The 17,247-nt window shown below is 33.1% G+C and overlaps 1 protein-coding gene across 2 annotated transcripts in view; it reads right to left on the minus strand.

Annotated features, from left to right (window-relative positions):
- LOC145284974 (cardioacceleratory peptide receptor-like) overlaps positions 1–17,247 on the minus strand; it is a 478,373-nt gene that overhangs the window by 25,027 nt on the left and 436,099 nt on the right. For both annotated transcript variants that reach the window (XM_080134078.1, XM_080134080.1), the window contains one exon: positions 7,777–8,267. In XM_080134078.1, the coding sequence (XP_079990204.1) occupies positions 7,777–8,241 (465 nt within the window). In that variant the 5' untranslated portion in view covers positions 8,242–8,267. The remainder of the gene's footprint in view (positions 1–7,776; positions 8,268–17,247) is intronic.

Genomic DNA, 17,247 nt, shown 5'->3' on the forward strand with positions numbered 1-17,247 from the left:
GACAACAGTCGAACTTAACCAAGGAATTGGTGATGTGAAGGGCAGAAGAAATAACAGCTGGGTTATTTAATTTTATTCTCATTATAGATATCAGTTAGTCTACACATAATAATGCTTTACAAATGTTTCATGCGCATATATTAGTAAGGGATCTAATGATTCGGCGTCGTGATTTATAGCATTACGTTTGACAAATGAGGTTTTTAACCCAAAACTGTTTTGAAATTGTATCGTTATCTACGAATTTTTTCAAAATAACCTTTACATTACGAATCTGACGCACACAGAAATATTAATAATCCTCTAATTAATGTATGTCTTCGCGTTATGTCCTGCATCTATTCGTAAGTCATGTCTAATACGAATTCCTTTTGATGTAATAATGAGATTACGTTTACGAGTAGATATTTATTTCGAGAGTAGCTGACTTGATTTGAATCATCCGATTTATAAGCAATAGAATTATGTGTCTGTATTGCATTGTAGTGAATATCATATTTGAACATTCAGAACTTTAGGGTAAGAGTGTAATGTCTTTAACTGTAATTGTGATTATTTTTATTTAAATATATAATATTAGGAACTAGCGACGTCGTGCATATACCACTATATTCTAGTGCTATTTTCAGCGGAAATACCCTCCATTATACCTTGTAAATCCTTGTGTCAGACAGAATTTCAATGGACTGAGTTTCTTAACTGGCGGTTCCCATCTGAGAAAAAGATGACTGTCAGACTGGTCCCTACTAAGGACAACTTCAAATTGTATGCAAAATATATTTTTAAAACGATCCATAAGTAATAAAACGCAGTCCATAATCGTTATCTCCGTATACTTCTTTACTGTTATATGTATTAACCAATAATAAAAGTTACCGATGCTTCAACCTCTAAATTTCACCATAAATGGTTTACTCGATATTTTATTGACTATTACCATTTATTGCAATATTCTGTATCACATGTTGGTAGTATCATTTTATTATAAAGAAACATACTTTTTATAATGTTTTTCTTTGAAATGCTTATAAGTAATTGTGTCTACACACAAACACTGCAGGGAAGGTAATATTGGATAATTCAAAATGGAAAACAATATATTTCAATAACTCTATGACAAACATTAATTCTGGTGAATATATATTATTGTCTAGTGTTTTACCTCGAAGTAATTTTAATTTTTAGCTCCTTAGATCAAGTGGCTTCAGGACTTGTCTGCTAAAATTTATATAAATAAATAAAAACTTTGTTCTAATTTTCCATAATCGTGAGACCTCATCTTATCTCAGTATCAACGGGATACAAACCTAATTTTGAAAATGAAAGATGACAGGAAGAAAGAAGGAAAGGAGAAGAGAGAGGTAAAGAGACACAAACTGATAGATAAAGAGAGGATCGGGAGAAATACAGAGAGAGCTGGAGAAGCATTGTTTTCTTATTTTTTACTCCAACTTATTGTTTTGTCTTTTCGTTTATATGTTATTTGTCTCATTTGCAAACTTGGACTTTATTGGACAAGCGTTTTGTTTGAAAATTTATAAAACATTTACGCCATAAATTGATGTCGCCATAAAGTTGAGAAAATGACTATTTCGATGGCCGTTCAGTAACATTAGCAAGATAAGATGGCTGCTTCAAGCCATTTTCTACTTTATCTTCATAAAAATAAAACAAAACGCTCATTTATTTTTATTCCTCGGCTATTTGTTGTTTTCCGTTCTTTTGTCTCTGTCGTTTTGTGTCAACTAACCTTACATGCAATATCTTAAATAATGGAAGAATCCAATTTAGTTTAACAGCGAAACTCTGTGAGAATTCTAATCATTTCTACATAACATTTTCTTGGAAAATAATTTCCCCATTCAAATGAAATATGAGTGTATTGAAATTAATTTTAATTAGATTAATGGCAACATTTCAAATGACTTTGTACAATAATTATTACATATTATCTACGTAATTCACTTTTTATTCAATAATCATTGGGCTTGTTGTTATGTTCATAGCCTTCATTTCCAATCAGGTTCTGTTGTAGTTATCACGAAAAAAAAATGAAAATATACTTTTTAATATATAAACAAATTCCCTATATGTTACGAAATAAAATCCTTCACTCAACAATAAAGCGCAATATTGATTGTACATAAACAAGCAGCTGAAGCACTGTAAAAGCGGTTTAGACACATTTATTGAGGGGATTTGCAAGCACCGATTCCATGGACTATTAACAAGATGGTTGTAAGTTCAATCCCCGACTAACGAAAGGTGCTAGTTAAGCCGCACTGATGAGCTGTGATACAATGAAACAGTTCTGTATGTGGATGACTATATTTTAAGCAGCATTCTTTGTGTAGAGCACTGTCGTAAATGTATCTCGACCGCTACTTAATTGGCTATGAAGCGAGGCTTGCTGTTTGTTTGGTTGAAGAGTGTGATGTCTTTAACTGTAATTGTGATTATTTTTATTTAAATATATAATATTAGATACTAGCGACGTCGTGCATATACCACCATATTCTAGTGCTATTCTCAGCGGAAATACCCTCCATTATACCTTATAAATCCTTGTGTCAGGCAGAATTTCAATGAACTGAGTTTCTTAACTGGCGGTTCCCATCTGAGAAAAAGATGACTGTCAGACTGTTTCCTACTAAGAACAACTTCAAATTGTATGCAAAATACATTTTTTAAAACGATTCATAAGTAATAAAACGCAGTCCATAATCGTTATCTCCGTATACCTCTTTACTGTTATATGTATTGACCAATAATTAAAGTTACTGATGCTTCAACCTCTAAATTTCACCATAAATGGTTTACTCGATATTTTGTTGACTATTAACATTTATTGCAAGATTCTCTACGCATCACATGTTGGTAGTATAATTTTATTATAAAGAAACATAGCAGTTCGGGCACTGTAAAAGCAGTGGGCGAGTGTTTATTTAAATGGACATTTGTTGAAGCCATTTCAAGCACAGATCTAGTCACAGTGAGTAAAACTACCGACTATAAATGCGATGGTTGTATGCTCATTCCCAGCTAAGGAAATGTGATTGTCTTGCCACACTGATGATTTGTGATGCAATGAAACAGTACTGTGTGGATAACTATATATATATGTATATATATATATCCATACATATACATACATATATATGCATATATATATACATATATATATGTATATATATAAGATAAAAATGGGCAAGTTGAAGACTATTAGTATTATTATATTTTATCATTACTATTATCATAATTATTTTATTAATAATGTTATGATTATTATCATTATTATTTTTTTAATATTATTATTATCATTATTGACATTATTATTTATAATATATTATTATAATCATTATTATGACCATTATTAATAAAAAATAAGAAGGGGAAGAAAAAGAAGAAGAAATCCAACCAAAGGAAGAGAAATAACACTAATAATAGTAAGAGCGTTGGATACGATATCAAAAAAAAAATTGTAGAGATTGGAATCAGAGCTATGGTCGAGAAAACAAGGAATTTCAATAATAAAACTGCAGAAATATCAAAGAAAATCCTCGAATGTGGAGACTAACCCCAAACATAATCTACACACAAATTGGATAAAGACACGGCTACAGATGCAAAACACAACGGCACATCACATGAAATCATGAAAACTGCTACTGTATGAGTGAAAAAAAAACGCCCCCACATTTTCTCCTGTAAGTGTCACGATAATCTGGCACCACACTAAATTATGAGTGTTATATAATGTGTACCATAAAGGATCCGTTATATTGTGAGGTACTAAAAAGGATCCGTTGTATTGTGAGGTACTAAAAAGGGGTTCCGTTATGTAATGTGTACCATAGCGCCATATATCGATATATGTATTTGGGACGAAGGTTTCATCCTGATGTGTATATTCATCTCACTAAATGTTTATTGTTGGTGATTCTTCATTGTTTGAACCCTAAGTTATGTTGTTGCTGTCTATTTATGATATATTTATATCTAATTGTTCAGATTCGGTTGTGTGTGTGTGTTTGTGTGGGTGTGATGTATGTATTTTGGACATACCTGAATTGATCTTGTCCACCTGGAATTAATCTTGCCCTTCGAGGGAGATCTGGAATCTGTTTGGACGAATATTCATTCACTTCCAAGAACGCTGGTATGCTTTATATAGTTTTTATTCACTTTCCAGGTGCCGATCGCAGAAGAATGGAAAGTGATTATCTTTGACTGCGTGGTTAATTCTAGGTCTCTATTTTGACACACGTCAGTCCCCTTCCCAGTGAAGGGGACACGACGACCTGTTAAACTGTCCGCCTAGCTCAACGTCTAAATTTTATCTCCTAACCTGATCACGTGGTAACATACATCTATATCCGATCAGCTGACTATATATTTTCGGTAATCTTGTCTATCACATTATTGTACAATATTTTGACAGTTTTTCAATATTCTTCATATTCATCTCCCGTCCATCGCTTCAGTTAGATAGATAGATCGAGGTGGATAGATACAGAAATAGATAAATAGATAGATTGACACTTTCTTGTGTTCGAGCTACTACATAACACGAGCCAAGGAGGAGGAGAAGACCAAGGAGAGAAAACACTAGCCAGACCTCCGATGAAGATGTGCAAAGGGGACTGGGACTGTTGGACGGCTTATTGCCACCCAAATTCTAGTGAAGACTAATGGTCGCTGTCAACGAGAAATCAATAGTAAGCGGGTGTTCAGATAACGCAGATTCTTTTGCAAAGGCTATCGACAGAGATGGAGAGTATTGGAAATCTGGGGAGACTTGTTGTCACTCAGACTCCAGGGAACCTACAAGTTGTTCTCCAAGATCAATCTTTGATGATGGGTTGTGTAAATACTCCTAGTGAGTAAATAATAATAATAATAATAATAACAACAACAATAATAATAATAATAATAATAATAATAATAATAATAATAATAATAATAATAATAATAATAATACGTTCGTTTCTTTCGAAACCGATTCACGCAATTTTTATTTTTCGTTTCGTTTCTTCAAATCAGCATTTAAATTCTTATAAATCAAAAACTTTACCAATCATTTCGATAGTCAAACTTATACATGAAAAATTGATCAAACGTAATCGATATTACATTACCCCCTTTTGCTACATGTGTTACTTTACTCTTAATAGTATTACACCCTAACACTTCTCTATAGGTTTGCTATAATGAAGATCAGGACAACTCGTTACACAGATCCGTTTTTTGTTTTGTTTTTTTTTCTTTTTAGAAAACTTGTCATAAATGTGTAGAAAAGGGGGAAAAGACAAATGTATCTTGTGATTCGCGCAATTAACATATAAATTTATTCAAGAGTAGATTAACATTCTGATAACGTCTACCTTAACCCGACTGTTATTCTGTGAATTGGAACCCATGACAAATATCCGATCGATGCGTACTTGGGTGTAAAAGATTCGAAACATGATTATCACGTAAATTAGTCTTTCCTTGTTTCTTTTTTTATCGCTTATATATTTTTCGCCTCGTTCTTGCGATCTCGGACTGGTCGACGATCTCCTCAGTAATCGTTACTTTCGGCGCTCTATGAAAGGAATATATTGTAAGCAGTTTCGGTTATTATTGTATGAAATAATTCTACTTGCTTTCTTTTCGTGGCTTTCATTCCCCTACATCGTTCTCTGTTTTCCCCTCTCTACATTCCATAACAAATAATTGTCTAATAATATTAATTTAAATAATATCTATATTAAACAAATTCACTTTTTCTACTCATCCTCCGTGTAAGCAAAGTCAATTATTTTGCAAGAGACTCGCTACGATACCTTCTTGAATAATCTCTCTATACTAATAATCTCTATATCTATCTTTACTATACATATATTTCTTTGTAAATGTATTTTGAGCGTTAAAATAATTTGTCAAGTAAAGTTTCTAATGTCTTTTGCAACGGGAATTATCACAATGACAATAACAGCTGATAAAAAGGTGATCTATCGCTACTGTACTAAACTATTCACACCTGAAAATATCATATATACCTACAAAACATCATTCCCCTATGCATGGACTATTGTAATTACATTTGAACTGGTGTACCTTATAAATTCTTACCTTTTCATTGTATGTCTCTAGATGTTTGATTTATTTCCTTCGAAAGGTTAGACTTTGTAATTTTCTCTGTATTTCCTGCTTCTCTTGCTGTATTGATGTTTTGAACTGTGCATGAATTACAAATAAATGCCTAATTGCGTTCAAGTAGCAATGTTTCTTGTTTGATGTGAATAAGTATTTTAAAATTGATTTTGCTACGACTATTTCATGCTACAAAAACGGGGTGAAGACGGCTTAATCTGCTAACTTGTACAAACTCGCTCATAGCAAAGGAATCTCATCTAACAATTTAACTCTTAATATAAAGAATTTATTTAAGTAAATATGCGAGCAGGCATGTTATACCACGCTGAAATAAATATGGCATGGCCAGACCATCGGCCATAGGATGTTATTTAAGTCATCAATTCTCAAGGACCTCTATAGTAACAATTGCCTTTTTCGACAATTTTACCTGTTCATAGTAAAAATATTTCTTGCTATAATCCCCATAAAATCATATATCAATTCGTGTAAATTGTGGCTGAAATCTCTGTTCTGAATGCACTGTTCGGAAGATTGACTAGTATCACTTCAATTCTCTCGTTGGTTTATTCAGCATTTTACCTTATCACCACAGTCAGTACATTAGATACAGATATTGCAAAACAAGCTCTATATTGCATGTTAAGAAGTAGATTTAAAAATACAGTTTATTTTTAAACTGTATTATTGTGCTAGAAAATTACTCGCAATACAGAACATCATATGTTTTTATAAAATAACGGTTTATTATCTCGGCTGGTGTATTCACACTAGTCTCTGAACTTAAGACAGGGTCCAAAAAGTTTCCAAAATCTAATAAGTCCCGCACTCTCGGCCAAGCTCCAGCCTCTGTCCCATCGCCACAATATGCATTCCTGGGTGTGTTTATAAATATTTTAATGAACGAGCTGCAGTAAACTCATAACGCTTGTACCCCCGCAATCTTCCCCGGAATAACCCGACAAACAACAAAACCTCATCTCTTCATTGTTGAGCTCTTTAGATGCCGAAGAACATTCTACTCACTTTAAACCGTTATACTTAAAAAACCCTTGCCTGTTATCTGCGTCCTTAACTATACTAAACTGATGAAGTTTAAATAAAATGTGAACAGAAATATCGCTGCTAAACTTCTTACAGTCTTCTGGATAAATAAAGACGAAACGCTGATGAACACATAACTAGCTTTGCCTATTTGTATTTCTTAATTTTGTCGGAATACTATTTATATTATTCTCATAATATATAAATATATAACTTCATATTTGTATTTTTCAGATATTACAATTGTTTCAACATAAACCAGACAATTTAAAATTTTATATTATTTCAAAATTTTCGTACTTACTTCTCATAAGATATGTTTGAAAAAAAAAACAAAGTGTGTACGTATTTTGACATATTTTCATTCCGTTAAAACTATATCGGGCATTGATTACAACCCCATCGTGTTTTTACACTTGTCTACCATCTGTGTAGAAGAAATATATATATATATATATATATATATAATTTTATTTTATGTATCTTCATACAATTTTATGTATCTATTTTCAGTATTTAATTCGCAGTGTACGATACGTAAGTAAAACCAGTTATTATGTTTTGAAAAAAAATATGACAACATATACTTACGGCAATAGGCTTCATCAATGGTGCGCGTATAGCTTGGTGTCGATCAAGAGCGACGACGATAAGCATATTGGTGCTTGCCATCATGGAAAAACTCTGTGTGAACTTAATAAGCTTGCACATAAATGCACCTGCATGCCAATCCCTGTCAACATATTCCCAAATGAGTTGTGGTAAGCATCCAAATAATATGACGGACAAGTCTGCGACTGACAAGTTCAAAATAAAAAGGTTTACTCGGGATTTCCACCGTCGATTCAGCCGCATCCATATAAGCATTAGGCAAGTTCCGATGGAGCCAATTATTATTATTATATACAAACTAACCAAACGGATCGTTTTCGAATAAGATTTGTCGTGGACGCTTTCAGTGGCTGGTGCTAACGTGAAGATCTCATCGCCTGTGCTCGTGGCGTATGGCTCGGTTGTCCATTGTTGCTGCATGTTGGAAATGTTCAAAGCTTCCATATTGTACACCAAAATTTGAGTTCTTTCTGAAATACAAAATAAATTAATATGAAAACACTCATTTTACCCACGTGTTTATATATTAAAATTAGAAAAGTGTTTATATAATTCCTTCTATCAAATGCGATACAAAAATTCCGTAGCAATTATAAACTATTGTGGATCTTTAATAACTTGGATTACGAGACCCTTTCCAGCTGTCGGCGTATATATATATATATATATATATATATATATATATATATATATATATATGATACTAAATATTAACTAATCTGTATTTGAAGTAATTCACCCGACAGCAGAATATATAGAACTTACAAAGAGCATGGCCTCGTTTGAAATAAACGGTTACAAAATACACGATTAATAAATATGTAAATAATATGCATTGTTTCGATTCATGAACGACCTTTGTTTCTCATGATATGTATTCTTATCGTATAATAACGTAATCAAAACCAACTTTCTCTCAAATCATTTTCTTTCATATCCTTCATATCTATTAACCTAGATATATGGTGACCAATAATGAACATGACAGATTCATAACGTAGAGATTACCAGGCAGTTCACTTCATACAAAATGAATAATGCGAATCAAAAGCATATACAAAAATTGGGCAAAGTAGAAAAGATATTATCGTCAAATACTCTTACGATGTGATTTCAATAAGTTTTCAGACTTTTTCGTATGCCCACTTTTATTGATAGTATATACATGCAGCTGTAGTACCCTTCGAAGTAATCTCCTTCGGCTGCGATGCACTTGTTCCAACAACAGGAAGTCCTCATGGAAGTCCTCATAGAAGTCCTCTCGTGTGAGCGTGTCTATGACCCTCGTCACAGCCTTCTTTTATCTCTTCAAGTCTTTCATACCGGCAGCTTCGAAAGGATTTTTTTTGAGCTTAGAAAATAACCAAACATCACAGGGAGCAAGAGCTAAACTTTAGGGAAGGTGGGAAACTGTCTTGATGTGTAATGTTTTGATTCTTTGGCTGTGATCACAGCGTAGTATCTGTATATAGTGTAGCAGGTAGTGCCAAGAGTCAAAACATTATCATTAATAATATATCTGAGTGACAAATGGTCGCTTAATCGATTATTATGGTTAGAAAATAAAAGCAATTACACTGGGAAAATGTGAGTGACAGCTGAAATAAAAAAAAAAGCTACAAATGAATGTTAAATTTGAAAATAAAAGTAAACAAAGTTCTGGAAGCATTTTTGTTTACGTAAATGCAATAACTAGATTTCGGCACACATCACCGTTGGGGTTTTGAACTAGTGATGATGACGTGATGATACGTAGATTTGAGGTGATTTTAATTAGTCGCTAGCTGCATGCCGGGGAAAACGGACAACTCAAGGAGAAATTGGTATCTCCTCACGACGCGGGGAGCGGTGTCTCCCGAGACAGCCAAAGTGTGAAAATGTTGTAATTTCTGAAGATACCGGCCGGAATCGAGAGAATAAATATTTTATATATATATATATATATACCAGGTATGTGTTGTGTTGTGTTGTGTTTGCTTACTAATGTTGAAATGAACTATTTTGTCTACAAATGTTTAGATGCGTTCACGTCGATCGTTTCAGGTTAGAACTGTTGCATAAATATAAAATACACACATTAGATGATCAACTAGATGATACACGATGTATATACTCGCATATAATATAATTGATATATATATATATATATATATATATATATATATATATATATATATATATATATATACACACGCACATACACGTACATGAATATATAGATAATATATAACCTCCTTGTTATCCTACAAATGCCCATCTTGGTCAAATAGCCTGTGATGTTCTCTGAGCTAACTTGGGACAAACTTCGCGCAAATCTTCCGCATTTTCAGTTCTTCGAAAATAATTGTATGTACAGTATGACATCAAATTACGAACGTATTATTTCTATGGACACGCGACGGTCTTTATCCATGGAATTCTTTATTTGGCCAATCAACTCTGGTGTTCTGACTTCCTACCTTCTCCCACACTCCCAATCATCGCTCACAGACGCCCTGCCTTCCTTGAATCTCTTATGCTACTCGGAAACTGATGCTTGTTCATGCAAGATGGTCTAAAAGCAGCGTAAAACATTCCATATATTTCTTCAGAATTTTTCTAAGTTTAAAACAGGATTTTATTGCATATCGATTTTTCATAGTGTCCTGACGTCCAGATTGCATTTTTGAAATTCACCAGCCGTAAGAATCAGGCTTTAGTGGGGATTATTTCAATTGCTGCTGTAGTTGTAATCATAATAATTGGTAAGTAATCTCATATGACCCATAGTAAACACATACTGAATTTTCAAGAGTCTACGACAAATTTACATGTCTGTACAAAAAATGTCTGCGAACTTGTTGAACGTATCTTTTAAATGTTATTTTTAAAATACTTTGAACTCTTCTCATCTACATACTTTGCGACGCCAGTAAAATGTTGACATTATTTCATTAAATTACAGACAATTATATAAAAAAATAAATTATTATTAAGCAATATGTTTTTATTTTTTATTTGTAACTTGATTACATTTTTTTTTTTGCTTTTTTGGAGACAAGTCATTGATGGATTTTGAATTTCATCAAAAAAAAGCAAAAAAAGAAAACAAAAAAATCAATTCTTTAAAGTCAGGTCTCTTCATTCTGTAAAAGTTTAAACATCTATTTTATATATTGTATTGCAAACTTCTGAACACTTAACTAAAATATTAGTGTATAACATAACTAAGGTTTTTATTCTTACTCTCTGAAATTTAATATCATCTTGTTCTTAAACAACATATATATATATATATATATATATATATATATATATGCTATTTATTATTAATATAAAGAAATTTACAGAATCGCGACACTTGACATGCTAATGTTTCAGACAAATGGTGGATTAAAATCAGTTCCCGTTAGGAAACTTAATGAATGGTTATTTCTCATTTTAAGGACGAGTTTCTTCCGTCGAACGCAACAGTTCATTAAGTCGCCGGATAAGGGCTCATGGTTTTACCCGAACATTTGTATGAAACATTAGCATGTTTAGTGTCGCGACCATGTATATGTGTTATATTAATAAATATATATATTTAAATACATATATATTTAAATATATATATATATCTTGCTTTTCTTTTATTTAGAACTCTTAATAATCTCGTTAAATTCATTAGTTATCACTCTTCATCTACTGATATATATATATATATATATATATATATATATATATATATATAGATATATATATATATATATATATGGTATTTTTTTAGATAAGGCTACTTAACTAAAGGGATCATAAGTGATTTGAAATAGAAACTTTGTACATTTTAGAAAATATCTGGAAAACGGTCTAGAGTGGGACCTCATTTTTGTAACATAATATTGAAGCACAGTATATATATGTATATATGTATATATGTATATGTGTGCGGGGATATAACTAAACTAAAAGTTTTTAAAAATATTATCTGGTATTTTCGTAAATAAATGTATGAATTCGCTAAGGCAATAAAAATAATAATAACTTTTATAACTTAAAGTTATAAAAAAATGGATTTTAATTTAGCCCTAAAAAGTAGATTTAATCTTAAAAGTTGTCTCAGGTTCTAAACATGAAAAAAAAGCCCTTCAATGGAGGAAGACATTGATTTTCAACTTCATATCATAAGATCTTAAAACCATGCTACACGTTAGGCATGGACAAAATATTTTTCCTCTAAAATAAAAAAAAAATGTTTGTAAACCTTTTTCAATTTTCTAAATTTTTTCTTGTATGATGAGATTTATAATGATCGAAACGGTTGACATCGTAGCAAGATATGACTGTTTAAAAAACAAGAAAAGAAAAAGTATGAATTTGCTCTCTTTCATTGAGCACAATCAACGATCCTTATTGGAATTCATTAATTCTTATCTATTGAAAATTTTTACTCTGGAACACACATATATATATATATATATATATATATATATATATATATAATGTGTACAGAAAGTTGTTTGATGAGACAAATCATTGGAACCGTCGGTTTCAAGTGCAATAATAAGGACCGTTTAAGGTATCCTATCAAGCTCTCTTCAGCCAATATTCGTCCATGTTTTTCCAATAAAACTAATCCCAATTGCCCCTACCAGGAATTTACGGTGAATACCAATAGCCTAGTGGTTGAGCACTATCGGGAAAGTACACCACAAAACAGAAAGCAAAGGCCACCTTCTTTAAAATAACCGGAGATGGAAAATATGCCTTAAATTACTCCATTAAAAATATACAGGACGAATATCTAACAACTTTCTGTACACAAATTATAAATACGCTCTTACATTTAGGATTTTCCTTTTAATTGAGCACTCTGATGGATTTCTTTTTCAAAAAAGCTAATTATATATATATATATATATATATATATATATACATACATACATACATATGATATATGTACGTATATATGTACATATATATGCATATATGCGCATATATATACATATATATATATATATAAATATATGTACATATAAATGTGCATATATATACATTATATATATGTGTACATATATATACATATACATATATATATATATATATATATATATATATAGTCATCACAAAAAGTAAGGTTTCGCTGTATCAGAGCTCAACAGTGCGGCTGGACAAGCAACTACCTCAAAACAGGATCGAAACTCGGCCGCTATAACAACAGTCAACGCTTCTCACTATTACGCTAATCCTCTGCTTCTATGCGGGTAGTGAATTAACACTGTTTTGACATCGTCCATATATATAAAAAAATATATTTATATCCGTCTATAACATGAAGTCAGGCAAGCTGCGATGAACGCAATTGAAATTATATATATATATATATATTTATATATATATATATATATATTAAGTAATGTGATTTATAATTTAAAATTTAAAAATCAAATTTTAATTAAATTAAAAATCCGTTTCATAAGAAGGAACAACAACAAAATCAATTATCTGTACGATCGTTTCGGAAAACAATGCTTTTTATTGTGGTATACATCAAGTTATGTAGAATAATTATATATAGTTTTTTGGTAAGCAAGTTCTCCTCATCAGCAAATTTTGGAGGGTTTTTATTGAATTTAAAAGACACCATAAATAAACCTAGCATTAAAAGTAAGGCAGATGAATTTGCAAAATTGAAATAAAAGGTCTGGATTTCAAATTTATAAGAAAATTAATATGGGTTAGAGATAGAAATAAGTAGAGAAAAATATATATTTTTGAATTTACATAATAAATTTGCTTTAAAAATATATAGAGATATTTACCTTTTAATTTTTCTTTTTTTGAAATCAGGAACTGTGGTTAAAGTAGTCATTTAGATGTTTGCTATAGCTTTTTATCTTATTGAATGATGAATTTTAAAAAGGGGGACGCTCGTGCAATAAATTGTTTCCGTTAGCGTATTTTTGATTTAAAGACGCTACGGTTTATATATATATATATATATATATATATATATATATATATATATATATATATATATATATATATATATAAATTTGCAATAGGTTGGTTTGAGAGAGAGAAGTTAATATATGGTTAATATACAGGGTGGCCGAAAAGTCCCAGGACACTCTATTTTTAATATTTTAATGCTGTTAAATATGATTGATTTTAATATTCTAATGTTGTTAAAACAATTTATTTCATTTATTTTTTCAGGTTATGACTGACATCAGTGTATTTACTGTTTGTTTCATTAAAAAATACTGTGTTTTATTAAAAATACATGTATAGTGTCCTGGGACTTTTCGGCCACCCTGTATAGTTCATATGTTAGTTTAAGAATAGGTTAACATGTTAAAGTATGATTAACTTGCTATTAGGAATTAAAATTGGTGCCCAAACTCTGAGTATTTAAGAGGACCGAAAGATAAGATTTATATGCAATATATATATATACACAAGTAAGGACGTAATTATGATTTAGAGTACAGTTCAGTACAGACATAACTAAAAAATAATATATAAGTTATTACGTATTCTGTAAATATAATTAAGTATAAATAGATATCTGGCATATTTTCATACGAATATATGGAAGTGTAGGTATTAAGTATGTTTGTTCTGTTCACACTTCTAAAGAAAGGAATATAACTTCGCCTTTCGTTTAAAATCCGAAAGTTTTGATTTTGCATGGCAAACGGTATCGTTTCAGTTTTTTTGTATTGGTTATTGTAATACTATCTCCTATCAAAGTGAAAGAGATATAGAGTTGCTATTTATTATAGATCACTTTAAATTTATGTACAATACTATGGCTAGTAAGTATCTACTTAGTCAGAATCAGTCTTCATTTGCCTCATCTGCAATCATCTGTCCTCGACTTTATAGAACTGTTGGGCACTGACACCCACTAGCTGCCTGTGCCAGGCAGTGGTGGTCAATGCCTGTTGGTGCTGTTTAGAAGTAGTTGCTTGCATTTGCTCGTATTTACTTCAACTGTCAATGTCTATTCGTGGCGTTTACTGTCCGTCATGAGCAACATCGGCCTCGATTATACTGCTGTTAATAAAAGTACCTACATATCTCAATCATGCTGCTCTTAATTAAAGTATTGCGAGCACACATAGTGATTGGCGTTTTTAGGCGATTACTTACGTTGGGCCATATCGGTGTTGAGCACAATATCAAGTAGTCTGTTGTTTTAAGGAGTCACTACTATCAAATCCTGGAGACGACTCGGGGATAAGGGTTAAGGAGTGTATGTAGTCAATGCGAAAATATTGCAGTAATCGTTAGTGGCGGAAGAATCAATATTTTTGAAGTATCACCTGTTGTAAGATAGTGTCATCCTGTGGCGAGCATTCGTGGAAACTGATGGTAAAGACGATGACTGGCAGTGGAATTCAGGTGATTACTATCAGTATCGGATAGTGGCGGTAGGTTGTAGCTGGCAGTGGCGGACCGTAGCAGATAGTGGCGGACAATGGCGGTCTCTACTGTTTTGAACCGATTATCGCTGTGTTAGGCGGAACTGCGATCTTGGTGTGAATAATAATCTTTAAAACTAATATAAATTTATTTAAAGAAAGATGCATGTATTTAATTTTGCATGTAGCCCAGTTGCAGCCAATTACACAATTTTTTATTTACATGAAAGAAACAAAAACAGTGGAAACAACAACAGCAAGGAAGTGTTCAACACGAAAGTATTTGAAGCAATAGGATTTCTTTATATGCCACGTTCCTCGTCTTTATACAGTCACTTTTTTCCGCGCAAAGATCAGATCGTCTGGGTTTCTTAGTCGCGATGACCCTACATACAGTTGACCATGGGTGAAAGTCGGTTCTTCTAGCCATACACCCACCTTGCTCAGCGTCTAGCCTTGACTTTTATTGATTGTTATGGCGAAGGCAGACCTCACAGGGAATTGGCGACGATTCCACGCGACAAATTGTTCATCTTGGTGATCCATTTGTATTCTTGGTATGAGTACCTCCTCCCCCGCATCGTCTCCTTAGGCGATTTTGCATTGGAGCAGGATGTGGATGGCTCTACTGATGACCAGTCTCATACCATCGCAGAACCCTTACCTGGGAGACAGGTTCCCCAGGAGCATGAGTACCACCTTTCTTCAGTTAGAGATGAGATGGAGACCAGCAGAGGTGAGTTTGTTGAGGAGCTCAACGGGAAACCTGATCGAATGTTTGGGTTCTCTTGTGCTGTCAGCACTTGGCAGTATGATGGCTTCCCTCGGCAACAGTTCTTGTGAAGTCATGCCATTGATATTATCAACAGAGTTGTTTTTGTGTGCCAATATTGCCCTCTGTGCTATCCAAGAGATCCAATGCTGCTCTGGGACTTCGAAGTTTTCCGTGATGGGGGAAACTTTCTACACAAACTGTCTAAAGTATTCTTTGATAGCAATACATCTCTTTCCAGCTTCATATTGTATCTCAAAGAGATTTTCTGGTGGAATATGAATGATGTCAGGCTTCACAGCTTCAGAAGCCACCTGTCGAAGTCCTGAGGAGAAGGATCTTGGCCAATTCTCATGTTTTCTTTAAGTTTAAAGACAGTAAAGAGTCGCCAGAGGGGGCTCTTCTTCATCGATACTGCTGTAATATGAGCTGTGGAACCTCATGGAATGACTGGCAAAATGTGTCTGTAGTCTCCTGCCAGAACGAGACACTTTCCCCAAATGATTCTTGTGATTTTGTGATGTCGTTTAAGGTTCTGTCAAGAGACTCGAGATGTCATCTGTGAGTCATAGGAGCCTTATCCCAAATAATCGGTTGGGTCATTTTGATAAGCTGTGCCAATTTGTCTGTTGGTTTGATGGAAAGTGTGGAATCTTTCTGTGGTCTCACAATTGTGCCTTGAATCTAGAATGGAATGTTTTACCCTGGAGCAGCAAAGTCGCAGCAATTCTACTTGAGTCAACTGCCAGTGCCACTTGCTTGGAGTCTGTCATGGTCCTAACTGCGGCCAGAAGAGTATTTAGCAGGAATGTTTCCCAGTCCCATCTCTCGCATCTAGAAAGACACAGAAGGATTCTCCATTTGTGCCAGCTTGAAAACTCTGTCAGCCACTAATCTTTGGGATGGAGTGAGTATGGCCAGACGCTGTTCTGCCTTTTGTTTGAGTAAGTCATAATCAAACCCCAATTCATCCTGCATGACAATAGGCTGATTGATTTCACCTTGATGGTCTGTCAGCTGCTGCACGTGTTGCTTCTCCTGTGCAGTAGGGCAAGGTAGGCTGAAGTCGCCCAGAGTTTTGCTCATCGGTAGCAGTTTCTTTTCTATATCTGCCAGAACCATTATCTTGAGCTGATCCTCAGTTGCTGCTGGAGTTTTTTGCTTAAAAGCATCCCACCATTGCTCAACATGGTAGTTGAAAAGCTGAAGGAGAGTAGATGGCTCACAGAAAAGAAGAATGGGCACAAACAACGATCTGATTTGAGGACATAGCTTAGTCAGAGCTGCTTC

The sequence above is a fragment of the Euprymna scolopes genome, chromosome 9, assembly GCF_053919585.1.
Source record: "Euprymna scolopes isolate OS-2025 chromosome 9, ASM5391958v1, whole genome shotgun sequence".
Classification (NCBI taxonomy): domain Eukaryota; kingdom Metazoa; phylum Mollusca; class Cephalopoda; order Sepiida; family Sepiolidae; genus Euprymna; species Euprymna scolopes.